The 26,457-nt window shown below is 45.1% G+C and overlaps 1 protein-coding gene across 6 annotated transcripts in view; it reads right to left on the reverse strand.

Annotated features, from left to right (window-relative positions):
- LOC126984786 (unconventional myosin-XV-like) overlaps nt 1-26,457 on the reverse strand; it is a 102,267-nt gene that overhangs the window by 6,356 nt on the left and 69,454 nt on the right. For 3 of the 6 annotated variants that reach the window (XM_050838902.1, XM_050838901.1, XM_050838898.1), the window contains 14 exons: nt 25,033-25,464; nt 22,639-22,899; nt 21,909-22,040; nt 21,331-21,498; nt 20,739-21,211; nt 20,085-20,491; nt 19,567-19,736; nt 18,896-19,021; nt 18,283-18,411; nt 17,584-17,690; nt 17,108-17,258; nt 3,722-3,854; nt 889-1,046; nt 73-486 (listed from right to left, as the gene is read on the reverse strand). In XM_050838902.1, the coding sequence (XP_050694859.1) occupies nt 73-486; nt 889-1,046; nt 3,722-3,854; nt 17,108-17,258; nt 17,584-17,690; nt 18,283-18,411; nt 18,896-19,021; nt 19,567-19,736; nt 20,085-20,491; nt 20,739-21,211; nt 21,331-21,498; nt 21,909-22,040; nt 22,639-22,899; nt 25,033-25,464 (3,261 nt within the window). The remainder of the gene's footprint in view (nt 1-72; nt 487-888; nt 1,047-3,721; nt 3,855-17,107; nt 17,259-17,583; nt 17,691-18,282; nt 18,412-18,895; nt 19,022-19,566; nt 19,737-20,084; nt 20,492-20,738; nt 21,212-21,330; nt 21,499-21,908; nt 22,041-22,638; nt 22,900-25,032; nt 25,465-26,457) is intronic. The other 3 variants (XM_050838899.1, XM_050838900.1, XM_050838903.1) reach the window with 3 other exon arrangements.

Raw genomic sequence — 26,457 nt, forward strand, 5'->3', positions numbered from 1 at the left:
CCAGATAAATGAGATATGAAACAAGAAAAGAAAGACTAGTTAATAAGTTTGTGTAAAGCCGCGTCTTCTCACCTGTTCTTTCCACGTCCATCCCGCTTGGCTGTCCTTGTTGGCCTTCTTCTTCTTGGTCTTGGTCTGCAGCGTCCCGTCAGGCTGCACGATGCCCTGCTCCTTGGACACCCGGAAGTGCTGGAGCGCGAACTGGAGGAGTGAGTGCTTTCCATCATGGACCACGGGCGGGCTGCTTCCTCTGTGCCCTCCGATTTCCACGCTAGACACTCCCATCACGCTTCCCGGGCCGCCCATGCCGCCTCCTTCGCCGCCCGAGGAGTGGCCAGAGTCGTCGTGGTGGCCGTGTAGATGAATGGTGGAGTGCGTGGTATTGAGGGTCTGGTGGGGCGGCTCGGGCTGCGTCCACCCTCCACCGCCCATGCGCGCCACCTCCACCTCGCTCTCCGCCAGTGAGTCCACCACCTCCACCTGCGCCTGGGGGTAATGGCTCTATGGGACAGGTGTTTCCAGGAGGCGTGTGTTATGTGTGTCCTTAACCGTGACTGAGCAAATCGTAGCAATTCTCGGATTTTCATAAATAAACCACCGCCGCCAACAGTGTTAATGGTGACCGTCTAAGCATGAATATTGGATGTGAGGTCAACTGAATCTTAAATAATTTGCGTGTTCATGCTTTTGTGAATTAATAAACAGTTCCTAAGATCCGACATTCGGCTGCTCGTTTAGTAACTTTACTCTTCATACATTTTCTACACATGTACTACATCAAACCAACAACTTTAGTAATCTTCCTTCACCAAGCAAATCTTATAAGGATCATGTAATACGTAGCGGCAATATTAAGCAACAACCACAAAGTCTTCATTCTTCACCCACCTGAGACACCGTAGTCGTCGTTATCGTCTCCGCTGTCGTCGCCGTCTTCGAAGCGGCGGCGGCGGCAACAGCGGACCTTGCCTCGGCGCGTCCGATGGGCACCACGTAGTCCACAGGGAAGAGGCCGGAGCGTCCGTTCATAGCCCCCTGAAGCCAGCCTGGGGGGGGAAGGAAGGGGTGATGAGGCCAGGGAGGGGGAGAGGAGCGAAAGGGAGGATGTGGAGAGGCGATAGGGGGTGATGAGGCCCGAGGAGGAGGAGAGGGGCGGAAGGAAGGATGGGAAGAGGCAATAAAGGGAACGAAAACTGGAAAGGAAGGCGGGAGAGAAGGAAAGGCAGGAAGAGTTGAGGGAAACGAAAGATGAAAGGGAAGGAAGGAGAGGGAAACGATGAAGATGGAAAGGCAGGTGGAACTGAGAGGAACGAGAGATGATAGGGAAGGAGGGAGAGAATGAAAGGCAAGATGAATTGAGAGGCGATAAGGGGAACGAAAGATGATAGGGAAGGAGGAAGAGAAGGAAAAGCAAGAAGAATTGAGAGGAACGAAAGATGAAAGGGAAGGAAAGGCAGGAAGAACTGAGGAAGCGTTGGGGTTACGAATGCGAGGAAGGGAACGATGAATGAGGGAGCAAGGGAAGGAGGAATGTAGGAAGCGTTGGGGTTACGGAGGCGAGGAAGAGAACGATGAATGAGAGGAAGGGAGGGAAGGGGGGAGGAGGAAATGTAGGAAGTGTCGGGGTTACGGAAACGAGTTAACCAGAACCGTACAACAGGGAAGGTGTGTAGACAATTTGACAAGAGAAGACTGGATAAGAAAGAAAAATAGTGGAGGAAAACAGGAGAAAAAGATCGAAGAATATATGATGAACAATGGAAGTTACTGAGTTGGAAAATAGTGTAAATATAATAACTAACTTAAAGGAAACGAATGGAAGTTCAAGAAAATCAAATTATATTCAACAAAACAGAAGAGCAATATCATGTTTTTAATTCATAGCTTACTAATTGCCGAAAAGAATGAGTGTGTACCAACATGAATGAAAAGACTTGACAATAAAAACAATGAGTGTAATCCGTCAAATGAGAAAAAAAAGACTCTACCGTCCAAAGCGGACTTGACACGAGTGAAAGTGTGTGTGTGTGTGTGTGTGTGTGTGTGTGTGTGTGTGAAAACAGAGGGATGACCAGGCAGACGTTCAGGGTTACGTAACAAGTCCTGTGTGCTTGGTGGCGCTGAACACACACACACACACACACACACACACATGTACGTCAGGCACCATTGCATCCGTACACAGCGCCACCGTTCAGCACCTGGCGAGCAATAATCCCGAACACCTGCCCGAAAGGAAGGATAAATCTTTCCCAGGTGAGAAGAGGAACGGGCAAGAGCAGGTGTGTCACGGGATGAGGCAGGTGTGAGTTACTTGAGACAGGTGTAGAAGACGTGAGGGAGCAGTGGGGATAGAGTGACGCGGTGAACCATGTGTGTAATAGCTTCTGACCTGTGTGCGATAAGTTGAGACAGGTGTGGCTAGTTTGTGACAGGTGTGGTAAGTGTGTAGCAGAAAAAGAAAAAAAATATTGGAGGAAAACGAGAGAAAAGATCGAAAAATATATCATAGACAGCGACAGTTACCGTATAGAAAACAAGTGTAAATAAAGAACCTAACTTACAAGAAACGAAGTCAAGTTCAAGAAAATCAAATATCATGTCAAGAAAATTGTGACGTGTGGTAGGCTTAATACATAAACGGGAGACTCTATGACCGAAGCCGACAGGTGTGTAAGAGGAGGGGAGGGGAAAGGCTACATGTGACAGGCAGAGTACACGACCAAGCAAAAATGATGACGATGATGATTGCGCCCTGTGTTACAAGTGTCTTATGGAGTGAAGGGATGGGATGGACTAGAAAGTGGTATTGCGAGGTGTTGCGAATTCTGATGAGGCTGAGGTGACTGGGGAGTGTTGGGGTGTTGCTGGGAAAGGGTGAAAGGTGCCAGGCAACAGAGAGGGGAGGGAGGGTGGCGCGAGGAGTGTGGTAGCCTCTGCAAGTCATAAATCCTGGGAGTTGCAAGGAAAGGCGCGGAGAAGATGACAAGTAATAACAAGGGTCGGTCCAGTGAGACTAAAATGTACTGGTTGAGGACGAGATGAATTCTAGTTAAAGTTGAGTGAATGAAGGTATTCAGTGATTGCTAAAAGATGAGTATTGGTGAAATGTAAAGGATGATGAGAGCGACTTTAAAGAATTACTACTATATGACAAGAGCTGAAAATACTGGTTCGTTAAGGAAGTGTTGGTGCACACAAGGAAATACTGGTTTACCCAGGAAAATATTAATGTATGGAGAAGAGTGGTGCATGCAGGAATATACTAGTGTAAGAAGAATACCGATGTAAATAGCACAAAAACTGTGCTAGATCGGCGTCGCATGACCCTCCAACACACACCCAACAATTTATATTATGCAACTAAGGGTCTAAAATGGAAAATGCTGAAAAGTAAAGATGGCGCCACTATAAACACTTGCCTGCGCCACAACGAGCTGGGGCAGACCATCAGGCCCTACTATGAAGGCCTACCGGCGCCACAGGCCAAGACCCTGACTGTTTACAATGCCATGTTGTAGGGTTCATCAGGGCTAACAAATGTTATTATACAATGTCATGTCTACAATGCATGGGCAAACCAGGAAAACAACTTGAAGAGAACAACAACAAGAAGATGGACAATCTGTTGATCGGCGTCTGCGACGCCGATAAACATGATGTACTGGTGTAGGAAGGAACATACAGTTGCACGCAAGGGAAAATAAGTCACAATACTCACCATTCTCGCCATATCTGTCCGGCCCGGTCACCCTGATGATGTCGCCCTTCCTGAAGCACAGCAGCGAGTGATCCCGCCCAGGGCCTTCACGAACCCTGTAGTCTGCCACGGCCCGCACATACTCGCGGCTCCCCTGTGGGTGAGAAGAGATAACACGTCAAAGGAGGCTGAGGACACGAACGCGGGCACACAACACACCGCGGCACCATGCGACCCTCGAGTCAGTACCTGGAAGGCCAAGCGAGCAAAGGTGCGAGGCTCAATATTGTTCCTGACGGCGTGGTAGAGCAGCAGCGCCCAGCCCAGCCGGGAGGTGGCGCCCACGGCCTTGTGCCAGTCGTCCAGGCGCGGCGTGACGCTGCCCACGCCACGCCCGCCGCTCACCGAGGACGCCGCGCTACCCCCGACGCTGCACTCTGCGTCAGAGCACTCCTCGGCGGTGCTGTTCAGGAACTCTTTGTCCTCTTCCTCCTCTTCTTCCTCTTTAATGATTTCTACTTCTTTTCTTTCTAATTTATTTTCCTCTGCTTCCTCTTCCTCCTCCTCTTCTTCCTCCACGATGGGGATGAGGGGCTGCGAGGGGGCATAAACGGCCTCCTCGGGGCCTGCCTCCAAGTGGGTGGCAGTGAAGTATTGCAGAGCCAAGTCGTCCAGTTCGTCGTCTGGCGTCACGTCGCTCTCCGCCTCACTCTGCAGGCCGTCACTGCCGCCCTCCAGAACGGGCGTGGCGAGCCTCAAGCTCCTTCTCAGGCCGGGGATGTGTACATCGGGGTCGCCGTCGTCAGGCTCCTCTCGCGGCTGCAGGAGCCACGCCTCGCCCAGGTCAGTGTGGAAGTGGAAGCCCTTCATGTCGTGGCCTGGACGGTCATAGCCTCGCCAGCGTGGCCCCGAGGCAGGAGTGCCCCAGGGGCCGTCCAGCATGGTGGCCATGGGTGGCACGGGCTTCCGCAGCATGTCAGGGGTGGTGCCGAGGGCCAGGTCACGGCGATAAGGGTCTGACAACATGGTCACCGCCAGGCGCGGCGCGGCACATCACACCAAGACTGAACGGAGCCACTGTCTCTTGTCTCCAATCAGTTCAAGGCCGCAGACATTCCGAAAAACTTGTACAACGGCCATTCGTCACTCAGCAATGGTCTGTCCTTGTGCTTGATCAATGAGTCATCTTAAATCACACACAAAAACGACTTTTATAATTTATTTTCTGGACGGAATATACAACCACGGTGGCGGGAGTGGCAGCTGAAGCGTCACTGCTCCGCCGCGGCTCCCCGCTCGCTGCCTCCCTTCCCGCCAGCCGCACTCTTGGGCAAGACATTTTGACGAGGCGAAGAAGGAAAAAGAACGTGTTTCCAAAAGTGCGACGTCAGCTTTCTTCCACGAGGATGACAGCGAACACACACACACACACACACACACACACACACACACACACACACACACACACACGATGCAGCGGCAGTGAACACAACACTGATAAAATCTTAACACCAGAGTCACAATTTGTCTTTCCTTTCCCCAGCCTCTAATCTAAGCTAATAGTAAAGATAATTTTCCCGAACAACACGAGTTTACCAAATTACTACATTAAAAAGACACAACTTAAACTGCAAAACTGGACGGATCGTAAAAAACAGTAACAATGGACAAGGGAATACTGCACGGAGGGACTGGAAGGCAAACAGACAGGGGAGGGAGGAAAGAAGGAGGGAAAAAGGAAAACAGGAAAGGGCGGATGGAAGGGAAAGAAGGAATGAAAGGAAGAAATGACGAACGGAAGAAGAAAAAACGGAAAACCGAAAGGGACGGATGAAAGGGAAAGAAGAAAACGAAACGAAAACGTAAAAAAAAAAAGAGGGAAAGGAATACAGGAAAGTAAGGGAGGACGAAAAGAAAATAAGAAAACAGAAGAAAAATAAGAGGAAAGGAAAGAAGGAAATCAGAGGGAAATAAGAAAGAAAGAGTGGAAGATGTAATTAGAAAGGTAAGGAAGAAAATAAAGTGAAAGGAAGGAAGGAAATCGCAGAGGAAAGAAAGACAGAGTGAAGAGAGGAAAGGAATAAGTGGAAACGTGATGTGGTCAGCTGGAAATTGTATGCTCGACTAAATTGCTTATTACGATGACAAAAGGGATTGCGAGGTGACTGGCTGACTGGTGGGGTGAGTGAGAGAGGTGGCGAGGGTGAGTGACTGGCAGGAGGGGTGACTGTGGGGGCAGACTGGTAGGCGGGGGAGGGGAGAGATGGGGGAAGGTAAAGGAAGAGGTGGAATGGGATAACTAATGAAGTGCGCATAGTAGTAGTAGTAGTAGTAGCGTGAGTAACTTACATAGGGTGACTGGAAACTGAGTATGATGACTTAAGTTTAACCCCGGTGAAGGCGATGTGACGTATGGTGGTGGTGGTGGTGGTAAATTGAGCGAAATGAATGGAACGAACAGAATATTATTGGTGGGATTAATAAACCGTAGAGAGAATAAGTGAAAATGAGGAATGAGAAGGAAGAGGAAGAGGAGGAGGAGCAGGATGAGGAACAGGAACAACAGAACAAGAGGAGGAATCTGGGTACATAAGTGATATATGTAGGAAGAGGGTACACACACACACACACACACACGAAGCCGCACCTACACCCATGAGTTAAGCCGAATATCCTCTCTACTAGAGCATAACCTGACCCACTGTGAACATACACGCTAGTACTGACACACACACACACACACACACACACACACACACACACACACACACGATGCGAGAGAGAGAGAGAGAGAGAGAGAGAGAGAGAGAGAGAGAGAGAGAGAGAGAGAGAGAGAGAGAGAGAGAGAGAGAGAGAGAGAGAGAGAGAGAGAGAGAGAGAGAGAGAGAGCAATGGCCACACACAAAGGGAAGAACAATGCAGTTAAAATGAACTAAAATATTACAAAAAAATAACATAACCTATAAAACCAATGAAGCCAGCCATGTTGATTTATTGGAAGAGAGAGAGAGAGAGAGAGAGAGAGAGAGAGAGAGAGAGAGAGAGAGAGAGAGAGAATAATATAGACCTCCCTTTAATGTAACCTAGTAACCGACATAGAATCTTTTCCTTATACTTCATTGACTCTACTCTTGCCCCGCCCTCCTCTTTCCCCTCATTCTCCTCCTCCTCCTCCATATAATTATCAAGAACGCCACAACCTCCCTCTCTCTCTCTCTCTCTCCCATCGCCACCAACCACAAGGCTCACTCAACTAGTTCATATGACCCAGACTTATGGAAACAAGTCTTTACAACTACAACCACTACTACTACTACTACTACTACTACTACTACTACTACTACTACTACTACTATTTCTTTCTTTCTCGTCCTACTCTTATTCCAGCTCCTCCTCCTCGCGTTTTTTTTATTTTTTTTATTAATCATCTTTCGTATTTCTATTTTTTTACCTCCGTTTTCCTTCTCCCCCTCTTTCTTTCCTTTCTTTCTTCTACTTCTTTCGCTTCACCATCAGTTCCTTATCTCGTTCTTCTTTCCTCTCTTCTCTTCTTTCACTTCTCCGATTATACTACCTCAAATGATGCTGGTACATTACTATTACTACTACTACTAATGCTGGACACCTTCACTATCTCCCTTTCATAACATTACTAGTCAAGCGAGCGTCCATCTACCTAGAGAGAGGCAGCTACTCAAACAGTGCACAGGAAGCCGGCCAGGCCAGCAGGTGTGCGAGGTATGTAAGCAAACGTGAACTAATGATCCCCACACACCTGGTGGAGCCCCGCGAATTCCGTTTTCTGTTAATCTTTTAAAACATTTTCCCTTTTTAAACATTTGAGTTGCCTGTTAAGTCAGTTTTTTCAGTTTAACTTTACATATAAAAAAATATCAGTAGTTTTTTTCAGTGATTTTAATGAGAAATAAATAAAGAAAGATAGGAAGAAAAAGAAAGAAGGAAGAAGAACGAAAAGAGAGAGAGAGAGAGAGAGAGAGAGAGAGAGAGAGAGAGAGAGAGAGAGAGAGAGAGAGAGAGAGAGAGAGAGAGAGAGAGAGAGAGAGAGAGAGAGAGAGAGAGAGAGAGAGAGAGAGAGAGAGAAAGGACAACTGAGGCAGGTGGTGAATACACAAGAATGGACAGACCAGGTGGTAGATGTAAGAGGGGGGAGGAGGGAGAGGAAGAGGAGGAGGAGGAGGAGGGAGGTAAGAAAATAATGTGGGGGAAGGGATACGCCTCATACACATTTCCGTTTCTCCACCTCCTCCTCCTCCTGTCAACGTGTTTTGTAAAAGCTCATCTTTGCAACGTTATACTAACATCCATGCAATAAATCACTTAGTTGAAGAGGAGGAGGAGGAGGAGGAGGAGGAGGAGGAGGAAGTGCGGAACGGAAGGAAGGGAGGAGGAAGGGAATGGCTTAAAGGAAAGGACAGGAAGGTGAAAAAAAGACAGGAAGAGGAACAGGAAGAGCACGAGCGAAAGGAAGAGGAAGAGGAAAGGGAAGAGGAAAAAAGGAACGTGTTATGTCAGTGCCCTTTGCCTGACGATCACGATAGATAATAATAGATAAATCAAATAACACCACTTCTTAAATTGTCTACTCACGTATTAACCTATTTATCATTATCAATTTACCTCCCTATCACTTTCTTTATCTACCTGTCTACCTATCTATCTTTATATATGCGTGTACTTACTTATCTACTTCTGTTGCCTAATATAATCTATCAATGTATATATGTATCTATCTCTATCTATCTATCTACTTATCTTTATATATGCGTACCTATATATTTTCGCTACCAACTAATATATCTATCTAACTGTCTATCTATCTATCTTTCTTCACATGTGCGAGCCTATCTATTTCCGTTACCTTCTATATCCATCTATCTTTATACGTATGCACCTCAGCACCCATCAGTTCACCTATAAATCTCCTACTACAAAATCAGTAACGGTGAATAAATCTTTCTCATGCATTTTGCCTGTAATGTATGGCAATCAGATCTTATGACTCTCTCTCTCTCTCTCTCTCTCTCTCTCTCTCTCTCTCCACCTAGCTGCAGGGGAGTAATTAAATCTCATTAACACCAATTCATTCAAACGAAAGGATGTCAGGCCCCATATGAGTGATTATATAGGTGGCAGCAGTAGTAACAGTAAAGTAGCAGCAGCAGCAGTAGTAGTAGTAGTAGTAGTAGTAGTAGTAGTAGTAGAGAAGGAGGAGGATTAGTTCGAGGAGGACGAGGACGAAAACGAGAAAAAATATATATATACAGGGAGCCTTCACAAATCATATCCCAATCACCGTTCACTCTTGTCACCATTTCTTCTTTTCACTACTGTTCTCCTTGTCATCTTTCCGACCATCTCACACAATACAAACAAACAAACGCCCAAACACCAACACTTTCTTTCCCACTCATTTCTGTAGGATAGGATAAATAACGTCCACAACATCACCAAACCACAACGTATACACATCCCCCTTTCTATAAACAAAACACAACACGATCACTTTGCACACGATTACTCCTATTACTCATACCCCGTCGAACACACACCACACACACGTAGTTGCTTACACTCACTGACTTTCTTATGAGCAACACGAGACAAGAGTGAGAGAGCGCGCGCGGTGGGGAGAGGGACGAAGGTATATGAATGGGGGTAGAGTCACGAGGAGAGGAGAGGAGAGACGTGTGTGCTCTCCCTCCTGCTTTCCGGTACAGACTGATGGTGATTGGTGAACGCGTGCCGGTGTGTTTGTTTCGTATGGAGGTAGCAAGGTGAAGGGGAGCGATGGGACGGGAATGCAGGTGAGGGGAATGATGGAGGAATTATGTAGTGAATGTTGTTGTTGCGTCTGTTTCGCCGTGATTACTGTGGTCTCGTGATTACCGTGTGTGTCGTTTTCTTCTTTTTTTTCTCTTCGTTTTCATTCATCATATATATAGTTTTCAATGGTTTGTGTTTGTTATTGGTAAACGTTCATTATTATCAGCATTTATTATTTTCGGCAGTGTTATCTAAATGTTGTTGGTTATTATTATTATCATTATTATTATCATTATTATTATTGATGGTGGTTGTTATTATCATTATCGAGTGTATCAAGAAACCTCTCCACCCGAAATTGACCTCTTTTGGCAACTCTTTACTTTCGTCTATTATGGGAGCGGTGAGTAGTGGGCTTTTTTTTTACACTTTTTGTTGCCCTTGAGCCGCCTCCTTTGCTGTAAAAAAAAATAATAATAATAACAACTCTTAAGCATTTTCGTGTCGATTTCCTTTTCTACCTCAATCTGTCAGTTTCATACTTCTTACACCCACAAAGATTTCCCCCACAAGTATTTCACAAAAACACTCATTATCCCCATCACCATCACCTCCATTTCCACCTTCACCACCAACACCCAAACCCTTATAAACCCCCATCATGACCACTACCACCAACACCACCACCACCATCATCACCCAAACCACTATTATCCCCATTATCACCGCCGCCACCATCACCCAAGCTCTATTATCCTCACCACCACCATCTCAACCCACCATCACCCCCATCACCAATCGTCCGCTTCCCAAACACTTTCCCTCGCTTGTGACCACTTTCAAAACAACGGCAATCACCACCACGGCCACGATTGCCTGCTCGGAGCCTCGGACAAAGAAGTGATCGCGGTGTGGCAGCAGTTCCGGTCACGTCGTTCTTTTAGGCAGATACAAAGCGTTCTCTCGATGCATTTTTTTCTCGATACATTCTTCACTTTTTACCCACAAGGAGATACAAGGATGGAGCCGATAATACTTTCCTAATCTAAACGTTATACATGATGGTTAATATTTATACGGGAAACTTAATGACTCGGTATGTTTTTTCCCGATACTTTTTTTACCCACAGAGATAAAACGATGAAGCCAGTAATACTTTCTTTATCAAAACGTTATAAATGACTGATAATACTTATACGGGAAAATCAATGACGATACATATTTTTTTACTTAAGTGCTATAAATTGATGTAGCCAATAATACTTTCCTTATCTAAATGTTATAAGTGATTGGTTAAGATTTATACGGAAAGTCAAATAAGGAAATGGCTAACTTGATGCTGTCACGATACAAGTTAATTAGAGGTATAAAAGAATGAGGATGTTACCATTGCTGTTGTTTTTTTGTGTCGATGGAAAGGACTAGAGCTTCCCTTGCCTCTCTCTCTCTCTCTCTCTCTGGCGCCAGGTTTCATAATAACATGACCCTGACCATATGACAATTTTCCAAGCTTGCAAGATGACCGCTAGAACCTCCATCTTCATCACCATTACCATCATCACGACCATTACCATTACCACCAACCACCAGCACCAATATCATCACCATCATTACCAACCACCGGCACCATTATCATCACCAGGACTCACCTCATTGTAGTCAAAATCGTAATTCCACCCCGTAGCAATCTCCAGCGCCATTATTTTCAACACCCACGTCTAACTATGGCGCAGGTAGACGGACACCCTTCACAGCTATGGAATCAAGGTGTACTGGGTCCCTTGCGGCAGGTGAGAGGCCTTCCGTATCTCAGGTAAAAGGGTTCGAAGCTCCTGAGGCCTTTTCGAAGCAGGTGTGAAAGTGTGAAGATGGTCCTTGCTCACTCGCTCACTCACTCGTGTACTCTCACTCACTCGCTCGCCCGTTATCCACCCTCGATCTACGTGTGTCTCCCTCCCATGCGTCAAGTGTTTGGCTGGGAACTGATTGTTATGGTTTGATGGACGAGGATATGGGCGAGAGGGAGTAGGCGGAGTAGGAAAGAGGAGGAGTTGGTGGAGGAAACGGGTTGGTGGAGGAGGATGTGGAGGTAGGTGGAGGAGGAGAATGTGTGGAGGTAGGTGGAGGATGAGGAGGAGGAAGAGGAGGTCAGTAAGCGATTATTTGTCCTGTCAGCGCCTTTTTTTGCTTTTGGTCCTGCATCTCAATTTCTTCTCCCTCCTCCTCCTCCTCTTATTCCTGTTATTCCTCTCTTTCTAACGCGAGACAAACACATTACTACACCGATAAATAAGGAAAGAAAAAAGGAAAATCAAACGAAACTCCAGTACTGAGACCGAAACCAATTATAACACGAAGGAAACGGGAAAGATAATATAAAAAGGGAAAAGGGAAAATAAAAATAAGATTGGAAACTAAGGAGAAAGAGCAGGAGGAGGAGTGGGAGGAGAATGATGCACAAGAGAAGGAGCAGGAAAAGGAGAAAGAGAAAAAAAAAGAGGAAGACAAGGGGAAGGAGGTGCAAGGAGGAGGAGAAGGAAGATCAGGGGAAAAATGAGAAGTAGGAGCAAAAGGAGGATAAGCAGGAGGAGAAGGAGAAGAAGGACAAGGAAAAGGAGGAGGAGCAGAAGGAGGATAAGCAGGAGAAGGAGAAGAAGGACAAGGAAAAGAAGGAGGAGCAGAAGGAGGATAAGCAGGAGAAGGAGAAGAAGGACAAGGAAAAGAAGGAGGAGGCCGGAAGCTGCACCGCGCGGCCCATAATGGCAGACTTCCGCGGCGTGAGAACTGCGGAGCGTCTTCGTGGAGGCGCTGGACCAGAGGCGAGGCGGCGGCCGACGCGTTGGCGGGAAGGCGGGAAAAGCCAAGCGTGGAAAGGCTTCGGTTCGTAAGCATGAGTTAGGTTTACGAGCCATTTTGAAGAGCGAGGAGGAGGAAGAGAAGTTGTAGGCGATTATTTGTCCCGTCAGAGCTTATTTTTTGGGGGGGCTTGTATCTCTATTTCTTTTCTCCTTCATCCTCTTCTTCCTCCTCCTCCTCTTCTCATTCCTCTCTAACGTAAGACAAACACATTAGGATCTTAGGCGCTTAGGATCTTGCGCTGAGATGGATCGGAGCTTTACCGTGGAAAGGCTTCGGTTCGTAAAGTTTGAGTTAGGTTTACGAGATGGTTGTACGGGCGAGGAACTTGAAGCGCTTGCAATCTCACGCTGGAATAGATCTGAGCCACGAATTGTTGGAAAAGCTTTCGTAACCCTAAAGTTCGAGATAGGGTTAAGAGTTGATTGTAAGGGTGAGGATCTTAGCACTTAAAATAATGCACTGTGATCAATCTGAACAGCAATTTTTTTTCGTGGGAAGTGTGGAAAGGCTTATATTGGTGGGGTGTAGGTTACTTGGGCACATGGTTCTATTTGAAAGGGGAGCGGTTTACGTAGGTCTGAAGCGTTTAGGATCAAGCAATGAACTATATAGCGTGGGAAGGGTGGAAAAGATCTGTTTGTGGAGTTAAGGTTTGTAAGATTCTTGGCGTGGCTTGAAAGGCTAGAAAGAAAGGTTGGAAGCGAAGTAGTAGTAGTAGTAGTAGTAGTAGTAGTAGTAGTAGTAGTAGTAGTAGTGGTAGTAGTAGTAGTAGTTGTAGTAGTAGTAGCATGACACAGCAGGTGGGACCGGAAAAGCAACAAAGTGCAATGATTAAGTGTGGCAGCAGCGTCATCATTTAGGGTGCGCTAGAAAATGAGAACAGAAAACAATGAGATAAGAAGATTGACGGAATCAGGACACTGGAGCAAGGAAAGGAAAGTCTTGATTTGTTTAGACGAGTAGGGTTCATGAATAATTAAAAATACTGAAGTTTTCAATATTAATCAAATTCAAGCGATCTTTCAAGATGACGAGACATTTTTACCCAGACGAGTCACTTCAGGATATACAACACGACACGGGAAACATAAAATGAGAGAAAAAAATAAAATTGTAAGTCTGGACATGGACAATGACTGGTTTTGTCACGTTTTCGAAAATAAAAATAAAATAAAAAAGAAAAATCGTCTCCACAAAATGAGATCGTCCAGAACAAGAAGTTGAAAAAAAAGGAAACTCAACTCACTCAACCTTACGAAACGTCTTGGCGGAAATACTGAACACACACACACAAAAAAAAAAAAAGATAGAAGTATAAAAAAATAGAGGAACTTTCTTTTTTCCTTTCAATAGCGGAACATAAGAAACCTTTGTCACTAAGCTCTCATAGTGAAGCATCATTCTCTATGGAAGGTACCGTACTGCAGGTATTCTTTTCTATAAACACATTACAGCCTTGCCTTTCGTCTGACAACCAATATTTCCAAAGGCCACAAAGATCACTTGGATTCTCTCTCATGAGTGTTTTTCGTGTTCATGGTGCAAAGGCCTTGTCAAACTACCACGAGACTCATAAAACTACCCATGGAAATACTCACAACCTCTTCGAAAACCTTATCAGATGTGGATGAGTAAGCTCTGAAATGTCTGGGAATACGGATCTGATCAGTGACTCCTATACCGCAAAGAAAGGTGTAATATTGTCCCGTCCGATCAGTGTGACGTCACGAGGGGAGTGGGAGGGGAGAGGACACGCGAGGACGAACAGGGAAGAACAATGAACAGAGAAGGAAAGAATAAAAATCGGAAGAAGGAGAGAATAAAGTGCGAGGAAAGGAAAAAAAAAAAGAAAGAACGAAAGAGGGAAGGATAGAAAAAAAAAGCAAAGGTGAAGTTCGTTTCCTGCGGCTGATGAGAGCAGGGACACTAACGGCCTGACGGGGGAGAGAAGGTGAGGATCAAGGTTGTGGTGGAAGGGGGAGAGAGAGTGACTAATACAAGAGAATGACGAGGAGGGAAAGAAAAGTAACAGAGAAAAATGAGGAAGAGGAAGAGGAAGATAGTGATGAAGAATAAGACAGGACGACGATGATGGAAACGAGAGAACTTGGAGAAATTGGAAGGGGAAAAAGACAAGAAAGGAGAGGACATTGAAGAAAATAGAGGATGAAGTGAAGGTGCTGAAAAAGTAGAGATGAAGAAGTGGAGACGAAAAGTGGAGTTGAAGTGGAGATAAAAAAAAAAAAGTGGAGACGAAAAGTGGAGTTGAAGTGGATAAAAAAGTGAAGTTGAAGTGGAGATGAAAAAGTGGAGGTGCTGTATAAATGCCAGAACGGAGAAAGATGACCAAGTAGCTACGTAACCTTAGATACAATGCAATGCGACTCACGAGTTCAATACCTACTAACAAGATCGGCTTAAAAACAAACAAAATAACGGAAAAATAAAATAACCTGATACAAAACTTTGAAAAATCACAAGATACAAAACACCCGTAAGAACCAATTAAATTGAAGTGAAAGTAAATCATGAGGGAAACTGGGGAAAGAGTAAAGAGCGAAGGAGGGAGAGAATAAAGAGAAGAGAAGAACAATGAACAGACGAGGGAAGACTAATAATCGGAAGAAGGAATAAAGAGCGAGGAAAGGAAGGAAAAGAAAGAACGAAAGAGGGAAGGAATAAAGAGTGAAGGATGGAAAAAAAAGCAAAAGAAAGAATAACGAGAAAGAGGGAAAGAATCAGAGCGAAGGAAGGAAAACAAACCTACAATATTAGTATCTACAAGGACAAGAGGAACACAAGGAGAAGGAGGAGGAGGATACAGGGAGTTAGTGGAGGTGGAAATTCATAGCTTCCGGTGGCAGTATCATTCCCTCCACCTCCCTCCCTCCCTCCATCTCCTACTCCCTCCTCTCCTCCACCTCCTCCACTCCCCGTTGTGCTCCTCCCACGCTTAACAAAAGGAGGAGGAGAACACCATCACCACTCCCTCCATTCCTCCATCCTTAGTCTCTTTCTCTCCATCCCTTAATATCTCATTCTCTCAGTCTCTCCCTTCCTGCGTCCTTCCTCACTTATCTTAATTACTCTCTCTCTCTCTCTCTCTCTCTCTCTCTCTCTCTCTCTCTCTCTCTCTCTCTCTCTCTCTCTCTCTGTCAGTACTGCTCCTCCTAACATCATCGCTTTCCCACATAAAATAACCTAACGCTTCTTACGCCGTGTCGCTCGTCTCGAAGCTTCAAAGCCGAGCACTGAACCCTGAACCCGAAGCACCTGAACCCCGTCTCGTCCACCCACAGGTAATGAGAGGAAGTTCACCTGAAAATTAACTCCCGGATTCCCACGCGATGATATGAGCGATGACACACACACACACACACACACACACACACATGATCGTTCCTTGTCGTAAGTTACAATCCATGGAGCAATCAGTAATACCCCGTGGCGTGTGTGTGTGTGTGTGTGTGTGTGTGTGTGTGTTTAATTACCATATTATGAGCTCATCTTACCTGACACAAGGGCGTACAAAGGAATCATTATGACATTACCTCACCCCTGCACATAGAACAATAAAAACACCCGTTAAACAAACACCGAATTCCTCTTTGTTACGCGGTACCAGTCACGAACAACAAACGACTCAGTTCCACCTCAACACGACTAGAACACGAGACAATGCAAGCACTCTCCCTGGTAGGTGTAAATCACTGCCGCCGCTGCACCACCTTGAACCCCCCCCTTCCCTTCCCTTCCCTCCCTCCCCCCCCAGGCAAGCACTTATCCATCACCAAACAAACACCGCAGTTCACGCCGCCCGTCATTATCATCATACGGCGTAAATATGTTCCCTCGAGGAGACTGACATATGCCTGAAAAACACCTTGACACACACACACACACACACACACACACACACACACAGTCGCGCGCGATCACAAGGCAACATTATCACCTAGAACTTATACACACAATGACATGAGTCAAAGCATAACCGCTTCGCCATTGACAATATTCCCCATACAGCATAATATTACAGATAACTGAATTTGAAGTCGCAGGAAGACTAGCTTTCTGCATTTGTGGCGGCCCCTGATAGGCACGCCTCACTGATGTAAAGGTTTGCAGGGCTTGCTAAGAACCAATGAGTCTAGGCTCGATCCTGACCCCGGGCTGTCACCATCCAGCTCACCCAGTTGTTCATCCTCCCTTTCATCCTCCCTTTCTGGCAGGTCAATAAATGGGTAGCCTACTTGGGGAAGCTAGACTGTGGTAACCTGGGTGGTACTCTTGCCCTGTGTCCCAGGGTAGTGTGTTCTTACCCCCCACCGACTCAAGGGACACCGGTATGCAGCTGAGCACCGAGGTCACGTGCAGCTTAGCATGTGCCCCAAACAATACCTTTATATTAGCTGATAGGCTAAGTGCCAATGTTAGGCCAAAGGTTCATTAATTAAACCAGGCCCTGAACACAAGCATAAATATAAGGAACATGTAAATTCAGCACATGAGCCACATCATCACACAAAACTCTTCTTTCTTTTTATTCTGAAGCACTGAATCTGCATTTCTATTTCTGATACATTTGGAAAGTCAGTGTATCTCTTAATAGAGCTTTGAGATGGGATATACCGTAAGTAACTCCATTTTCCTTTGTTGATTTTTTGTATAACAACAAAAGTACAGAATCAATTAATCATGAAGGACATGAAGACATGAATGAAAAAGCAACACAAAAACCCAAACAAGCGGAACAGTACTCACCGGAGTCTCGATGCTGAGGTACTTGGTGAGGAGCGCGGCGATCTGCTTGGCTCTGGGGGTGTGAAGGATGACCCTGGTGCCGGCACTCGACCCGCTGCCCACAACCAGCTTCAGGGACCCAGAGCGGCCACACTCAGCCTCCTCTACACGACTGGAGAAAGAAAAAACAAGACATAAGTTAGTCAATGGAGAAAAATAAGACAAGCAACAGTTAAGTGATGGAGAGGAGGGAGACATGAGTTAAAGGAGAGGATGGGGACACTATGATGAGACAGATGGATGTAAGATGGGGTAGACTGTCAGAATAAAACAAGGGTAAGGAGAAAAATAAAGACACAGGACAGGAATCCTATGAAGAGAAGAGAGCAAGGATGGTGTAGGGTGATGGAGACAGCCTGATTACTCTGCAGTAGTGTATAAAATAAAGTATATGGTAAGCATCCCTAACCTAAAGAGATGAAAAAAATGTTGCTTACTTGTAGGAGCTGAGGATGGTGAGGTGGTGCCCGTGTTCCTTCCTGAGCAGCTTCACCCCAGAATGAGACACAGCAAGCATCTCAACCTCCCCAGTCTTCCGTGAGCCCTGCACCAGAAAAACACAAGCAATAATTATTAAAATATCCAATTAAAGCCAAACCCAAGAATTTTGTCTGACTCTACATTAGTAACACGACAAATACTATTTAACCCGGTAGCAGCGGGGATCATGTTTCTTAATGGTCCCTCTAAGCGAGAAAAATGAGAAAAAATCATCACTCACACAAACCATTTCATAATATATACCAAAGCATTTGTGATCAGTTTATGCATCATCTATTTTGGGGGGTTTATATCATGGCACAAATTTGGCCCGTCGCTGCTACACGGTAAAGCCACAAATTTGGCTACCGGGTTAATCAGGATGTCCATTCAGTAATATGACCAGAGTTCAGGTTCCATTCCATCTTCTCAATACTCTTGACTGCTCCTTTAAACTCCATCTATGTTGAACTCTATGGAAGAATTGTCTCCACCTGGTTCTTTCATCAAGTCTTCATCTTTGTATAGTCCATTCTTTTCATTATTCCACTCTTCCTCCTTCTCATATGATCTAACATTGCATCCCCTCAATCAACACCACACTCAGTAACCTCAACAAGCACAGCAATAAAACACACAACACTTGCACTACTCACAGTCACAGGGAAGATGGCAGCAAAGTAAAGCGGCCAGGTCTTCGCAAGCTCAATAATTTCCCTCTTGAGTGAGCTCTTGTGGTGTGGGGAGAAGGTGTTGTTGGGGGTGATGCCTCGGTTATCCAGCATCTGTCAAGGGGAAGGAAAGGAGGGAGTAAGTTGTGGGCTTGTAGCAATAATAATTAATTAAGAGAGTTCTGACAATTCATCCACTTAATTTGGGACACCATAAAAAAACTTTGTACACATATTAAATCAATGTGAAATACCAAGTTAAATTTCTCTTTGCCCTTATTTAATTTGCATCTTTTAAAAGTTAAATACTTCATAGACACTGGTATACTTATAAAACTAGAGGATTCAGGAATATGGGACAGTACATCAAGCTTAGGACACTGTAGAAGGACAATGAAAAAAATATAACTGGGGAAACTACAAACAAATACTCAAAGTACAATAACAAGAAAAACAAGAAATTATTGAGAAAGCACACCCCATTATAGAGCACAGTATAATACCCTCAATACACTACAGAACATAACTCCAAAGAACACCAGTTAAAAATACTCAAAAAAAGAACATCACCTGACTCTCGGGGAGCACCCTGACTCACCTTCCTCATTTGTGCCCTCTGCTCTGCGGTGATCCTCGGTGTGGTGCCGCTGTAGACGTCCAGCACCACTTGGCAGAAGACCAGGTGCAGTGCCTCCCCATGCAGCACCTCCCCTGGGGCAAACAGCTGCAGCGGGAAGATGTGGTGGTGAAGAAATGGAGGGAAATAGGAGGGTAATGAGGGAGAGATGGCAGGGGGAAGAGATAATGGAGGAAAGGATGGGGAAGAGGCAGAAGTGAGAATAGTAAAGACATATTAAGAGGATGAAGTGAAAAATAGTACGACATGTAAAATAAGCAAGAAAAAAGGTGATGGAGAAGGAGAAGAGGTGAAATAGAGATAGTGAGGGAGAGAATAATGAAGGGAATAAGTGAGGGAGAAGAGAAGTGATAAAAAAGATAAAGTGGAGCATTGATTCTTGTCTAGTAATCTCAAAATACCCAAATCTTTTTTTATTTCCATTCTATCTGTTTTGTTTCCTACACTTTGAGCTCTTCAGTAGAAAAAAATGAATCACAGGAGATCCCACATTACCCCTTTAAGTCCCATTAGACTGAAAGCTATAACAATCGTACTGCTGGGATATGTTTTCTGACAATGTGCACTTAGCATGTGAGGTACAGTAAGATGAAGTATGACACAACAGAAGATTAAATGCCCTAAGTCTTCACCTCTTTCCTGAGGGCGAGGGACCAGGGGTGGCGTGTGTAGGTGAGGTGGGCGGTGTGAGGGGCCGGCAGTAGGTGAGTCTTGAGTCCCTCGTATGACCTCTTCTCCAGCTCCTCATCAATGAGCACCGGCGCGCTGTCCACCGATGGGAGGAACTCTGAAGACTCCTCCACTGCACACAATGACAACAGAGCAACTAGTTAGTAATGCTAGAGTACAGGGTGGCAAAATTTGTCAGTCAATGAACTTTAACACATTGATAACATGAAAAAATGTTTGTTTAGAAGATATCAGAAATAAAAGATACGAAGACAAGTAAAAATAAAACAAAAAAAGCAGGGGAAAAGGTGTTGAGGAAGAGATAAGACAGGGAAGGATAGTGTGGGAGAGAAGAATGAAAGAAAGAAATGAAGGAAGGGACAATAAAGAGACAAAATAGATTAAGAGCCCATGAAAAAGTGTCAGAAAACTGCGCCATATGAAGAGACAGGTGAGCATTAAGCAACACTGAAAGACTTACGTTCAAAGTGTTCTGTTTTCTCGGTGTGCATCGTGGACACAGACTGTCGCCGCTCAGAGCCAGAGTCAAAGTCATGGGCAACACCTGAGCGGAAGGGCGGCTGGATGGGCGGGGGAGGTGACCGAGGCTGGGGAATGACTGGGGTACTCTCTTGGGAGGACAGAGACTGGGTTGGGGAAGGAGGGCGGCGACTAAGGAACATGTTAGCTGGGGCCACGGGGGGAGGAGGGGGCACAGAGCCGCCCTTCTCAGGTTTAAGCATCTTCACCGAGTTGACGGTGTCCCCCCACTTGTCCCCTTCAAGCTGGTGCTGCAGAAGGTTGCGTCGGTGAGCCTCCAGCTTCTTGATGCCACGCTGCTGCTTCTGCTGCTGCTGTGCTGCTGCCATCACCGGGCCTTTCTGAGTTCTGCATCACAGGGAAACGATACAAAATAAGTCATGATCTTCAGTTAACAATAATGCATAATTGTAAACCTGAGAAAATAAGAAAAGACTAAAGCAACCTGAAAATTTTCAATCAGTAGGAGCTTTAGTGAATGTAAATATACACTGAATTGTAAGCAAATTTAATGTACACACAAAGAAAATTAGGATTGCCATTCAGTATATTAAAAAACACACCAATCACTCAAATTAAAGACAAAAAATTTCACCTTGAGGGGTGGGAGGAGGTGACGGCCTCCAGCTTCTCTCTCATTTCCCTGGAGATCTTGAGTTTGCCGATTCCTTCCTTACTCTTCCCATCATCAACAGGATTACCCCACGAGTCCCTTCGTTTCCTAGCCCCCTTCTCCTTGCCATCAATCTTGTCCTTTGAGGTGTTGTGAGCATGGCCGTTGGTTTGGTGTGTGTGTTGCTGGGATGACTGATGGGCCGAGTGCTGTGACTGATGACTCATGTGTTGGGAGAACTGGTGTGAGGCGTGCTGAGATGACTGGTGACTGTAATGCTGAGAGGACTGGTGTGCGGTGTGCTGGGATGACTGCTGGTGCTGGGTCATGTGCTGGTGTGAACTCTCTTTGCGGGGGGACGGCTCAGCGCTGCTGCTGGTGTTGGGGCCGCCCACCTCAAACTCTTCCCACTCAATTGTGAAGCTTTCTTGACTGTTCTGCCTTAGCTGCCCGTCCTGAGAAGAGGTGGAAGTGTGTTAATGTTATACTAGATTGACTAATTTTACAACATTTAATATATCTTTTTTCCATTTCAAATAAAAAATCCAAGTAGTAATATAAGCACAACACGCACCCTGCCATCATGTTGTTTGGACATTCTCTTAGACTGCTGACGGATCTTAAACTGGAGGAAGGAGTCGTTGGGGTCCTCCTCTCCCTTGGGGGGTGGCCATCGCCACTTGCCGATCCTGACTGTCTTGGCACGCTGATATGGGTCCATGAACCCGCCAGCCGCCATCTCCTGTGACAAGAAATGCACTTCAGGGAGGAATGACAGGAGGATGACAAATGAAAAAGCTAGCGACTGATAAAAGTGTAATGTTCTCTGGATTAGAATGATAATTTTATAGGTGCTGCAATCTGCCACCTCTAGTGACACAAAATGCACCTCAAAAGGAAGACAGGAAAGAAACAAGAAGTGAAAAACATCAGAAGTTTAAATTATGCAATCATATTGTTTGTAATCATTGTTTTGGTTGAATTTACTGCTGGCCTGTGATGCAGACAGGGTTGTACTCACCTACAGCCACAAACATCTAAGTAGTTGTACAAAAGTGGCTTAGGTGACAAAAAATGAGCTATAGGATGGTAAAAGAAAAATATCCATCCTTCCCACTCCTAAACTTCCTTCTACTGAGTCATGACACTCACCTCAGGGTTGAGATGTGTGGGCATGGGGGGAGGAGGGGGCACCACACCACCCCAGGGGGACTCAGTGGGGCTTAGCAGCTGGCCGTGGGGCTGTCCACTGGAAGGCTGCACCATGCTATAGTCGTGCAGCATCTGGCAGACGAGAGAGGGTGATGGTGGCATGCTGGTGCAGTGATAGTGTGGCTATATGGCATGTGGAGGCATGAGCTCTACTGTAAGCAATGCCTGCCATGGTGGTGTGATGGATGAAGCCCACATTTATAATGCTCTACATAAAGCACCAGTACTGATGAAGGCACAAAAAACTAAAGCAACTGAAGCAGCAACTCTCCAGTCAGCCAAACCACACTTTGAGGCCACTAGCTATGAACAATGTTGCTTCTAGTACCTAATAACCAACTAAGAAAAATCTGACAAAAATGAGTATCTTGAAAATTCAGCTCTGGTACTACACCTACTTGTGCTCAAGTTCATTTGGAAGCTCAGAATAAAGCTTAAGTGCACTTGTAAACAAAATATGCACTACAATTTCCCTCGTGTGGCACATAATGTAATATTCACACAAAAATTGACTTAAGCTTACTAATATGATATGCATCTATAAGAGAAAAAGGGTTAATTCTGAGTAACATAACTAAATGGTTATACATCACTCCATCTATGGGGAGGGAGCCACAAGTGTTAGTGGAAGCTGTGCTAAAAGAGGCTCAGAGTAATGCAAGAGCCTCACCTTGGCATCATCAGAGGCATTTGAGTGTTTCTTCTGTGTCTGCTCAGCGATGGGAGAGGAGAGAGCAGCAGCCTGGGAGAACATGGGGGGAGAGGCCATCATGGTACCAGGCATGACCAGCGGAGGGGGAGGCGACAGAGGTGCTCCACCCATAAACCGCTGATCACTCCCGGCACCTCCCTCGGCCCCTCCCTCGGCACCTCCCGCTGCAGCCTTCTCGGTGCTCCACAGTTCACTCTGCTCCGGCTCTTGGAAGGACACCTGTGCACCACAACAAAGTCAGACAATGCAACAACACATCAACACCACAAGTCACTTGATGCAACAACTTATGCAGATGTAAAGTGATGCAACAGGTGGCTCAAGGTTGATTCTTCAGATGTGAGTTTGTTCTTGATTCAAGGGAGACTCACAAGGTAGAAAAGGTGCTGGATAATATTTACTTGGGTTATCTGGGAGATGAAATATGAATGCATCTTGGTGATGGTGATGATAATCACAGCAGTGATTATAGCAGTGATATTAATCTAAAGTTTCAGCTAGTGATTTATATTTAGTACAAACTTTGTAACATTTATGAAGGTTTATTTTCATATGAATTTGCTTGATATTCTACATAAGGGGGCCAGCCATTTTTTACCTTTTTTTCTTTATTCAATGGATTATTGTCGTGATTTATATACCAGACGTAAGGGACACCCTACACAAAAGATTTAGCCCAAAAAAAGCAATCTATCACCTTTCCATTTTTTTAAATGACAATTTTTTGGAAATTTTTTAGTTTTCTTGAAAAGGCTATTTCTGCCATAATAGTTGCTCTACATGGGAGCAATTACTATACTAAAAGAACCATGTTTAGACCAATGAAAGTATAGTGAGGTATTGCATCAATAATCATTAGTTTGCAAAATATAAATTTTCATTTTCATGGTAATAATTTCCCCCTAAAAATTCAGACATATATTCACCATAATTCAGTCACTTCATATATGAGACAAAACTCGCTATAGTTTGATTCCTACAAGTCTAGGCATGGTCTTGGTGTTGGTTTCATCGAAATCGGTCAAAAAATGGTGGAGAAATTGAAATTCAAATGTACAAAACATACATTTTGAGATACGGCCAGGTAAAGTTTTGAATGAGTGACATTCAAACATAGCAAAGTGATATTATGGCATTTATCCTTTCATTTATTTGTAATGATACATAAAAAGATATGTCTTCATGTTCAGTCATTAGTTTCTCAAAGGCCACATGCAGCTGAGGAATTTTTTTCTCAGATTTTCATTTTTGACCGATTTTTGTCTTTTTTGACCGGCTGGCCCCTCAACTGTGTTCTTTTTCTATGCTGTTATGATGAGTAATCACTGAATCCAAACTATACTCCTGGCAACCAGATTAGACTTTAATTATTTCACTTCTATAACATCTGACTTTTGAGGAAGTAAAATCAGTAAAATTGATAACTAATAACTAACAAGTAACAACAATGAAAAATATAATTATTTACAAAATAGGAAATTTACAAAAGCATCACAAAAACAGCAGCAATGGGCAACCTTCCCTCTTCAGCTTGAGTAAGATATGTACAGCTTGAGTGAGGTGACAGAACACTCCCATGGAAAATTTCCATCATATGTACGAGAGTCGTTGAGGAAACCCTCAGGTGCCTTGGAGGGAAGCAGGAAACCCAAGAGGAACAAAAACACTGCAAATTCAATCAAGTCCAAACCAGCAGCACCACCACACATGCCCCAAGTGTGGTGGTGGTGGAGGCGGTGATGGAGGTCAGAGCAAGTCATGAGTCGGTCTAGAAGCACAGATCATGTCACTTTTGCTTTTCTATGGTAGCCAATAATGTGAAGTGGATAATTAGCTTAGAACATCTGCGATTATCAAGATGGAGTGAAGAGATACGTATGAGACTTAAGTTTCTACAGCAACTACTTTATGCAAGGACTATGCATGGAAGGAGAAAGCTAGATATTTTGTTGCTGCAGCAATTGAACTCAGAGGAAGTTTTGAGAAGTGTCAAGGCATCACAGATAAAGGTACAGTGGTCTACAAGTCACTAGCCTCAAGGAGTCCCAGTCGGTGTGTGAGTAACCCTGAGCCACAGCCGCAGTACCATGGGGCTCAACAATCCTTCAGGTAGTTTCCAGAAAAGTGTTATTATAATCTGATGTGTTTTACCTCCAGAAAGCTATGGCATGATCTCAAGCTTTCTGGAAATGCCTGTAACTCGTGTGTTAGTTGTTCCATGTGTGTGCTCTCCCCTAGCACTTCTAGGGTGAGTAAGGCAACACTAGGTTAAGTATTGGAAGCTACAAGCTGACCTACTGAAGCTGAAGCTGCCCACCTCCAGGACAGCCAAGCCACCCCTAGCTGTGGTACCTTGTTGTTGCTGTTGTTGGTGATGGTGGTTGTGGTGGTGGTGGTGGTGGTGGCAGTGGAGGTGGGGCGTCTCTGAGGGAGGGAGTACGTGTCTCCCCCCACCTGGTAGTGAACCCTGCCACCTGACGTGCCCTGAGCCACCCCTGACACCTCCCCCTGGCCTGTTGTGGCAGTGCTGGCCTGGGGCATCACCCCAACAGGCATGGTGGGTGTGAGAGGCACCCCACCAGGCATCATAGACATACCAGGAGCCAGAGGCATACCAGCAGCCATGGAGATATTTGCTGCCATAGGTGTCATACCAGCCATGGCCATCCCCTGGGCCATGGGAATTTGTGGCGCCATAGGCATACCAGTGAGAGGCATCATACCCAACATACCGAGGCGGAAGGCGTCTTGGGGGTTAATGCCTCGAGCAGACTGAGCGAGGTGCTGCAGATGACATCACTCTCAATGGCCAGCTAACCAACACTACTCACATTTCACAAACACAAGTAAAGTATGCAAACACACAATAAATGGAAACATTTTGCACATGATGGTTTCATACATAGAACTGAATAACATCTGTGTGTTATGAGGGCAATACACCGTGTTCCTAAGCTTTCAAAACAAACTGAATGTCCTACTTTTGGGGAGTACAGAGACTATACATCACTGTGATGACTGGGAAAAAGTCCTTAATGCTGAGTCTATCAGTCTGGTCTTTTGTGCCCTGGGGAGGCTGAGGCTGGTAGAGAATACCCTGCAGCAGAACAGCCTTCAGCCATGTGTAGGGAGCAGTGAGGGTGGGCACTGCAGCTTCTCCCCCAGTGAGTGGCTGCAGGGTGCCGCCCCTCATGCCCCCCTCCATGGCTGAGGTGTGTGCTGGCAGGCAAACTCTGGCTGAAGAGGAGTCTGATCCAGAGAGATAGGGAAGAAGGTCCACAACCATGTCAAAAACATGATTTCATCAAATTTTGTTTTGAACACTCTTAGTTTCATGAGTTTGGTACTTTTTTTTCTGTATGCTGTATGAAGTTGTTGTAACTAAGATTTGACTAATGCATCTGTGATACATAATCATGCAATAAAAGATGACAACTTAAACATGCACAGAAATAAAGGGTAACTTTTGATTATAAAAGAAAAAGCTTAAGCCATTTCATTAAAAAAAGGCAGTGATTCATGTTTGAATTTTGATCAGCCATGTGAAAGCTTCATTAAGAAAGTGATTTCATAGAAAAAAACAGACAGTGCTTTGATGCTGCATGGCCAAGGCAACAACTGTTATGGACAAGCAGTTCATGTCACTACTAAACTGGCTCGCTGAAGGACAGAACAAATAAGAATGAAGGGTCAAGGATCACACTACAGTCTCATTTAAAACTCGTCAGTTTATGTGAGCTATGCAAAGTCTCATTTCCTTATATTTGGAAAGATACA

The sequence above is a fragment of the Eriocheir sinensis genome, chromosome 5, assembly GCF_024679095.1.
Source record: "Eriocheir sinensis breed Jianghai 21 chromosome 5, ASM2467909v1, whole genome shotgun sequence".
Lineage (NCBI taxonomy): Eukaryota > Metazoa > Arthropoda > Malacostraca > Decapoda > Varunidae > Eriocheir > Eriocheir sinensis.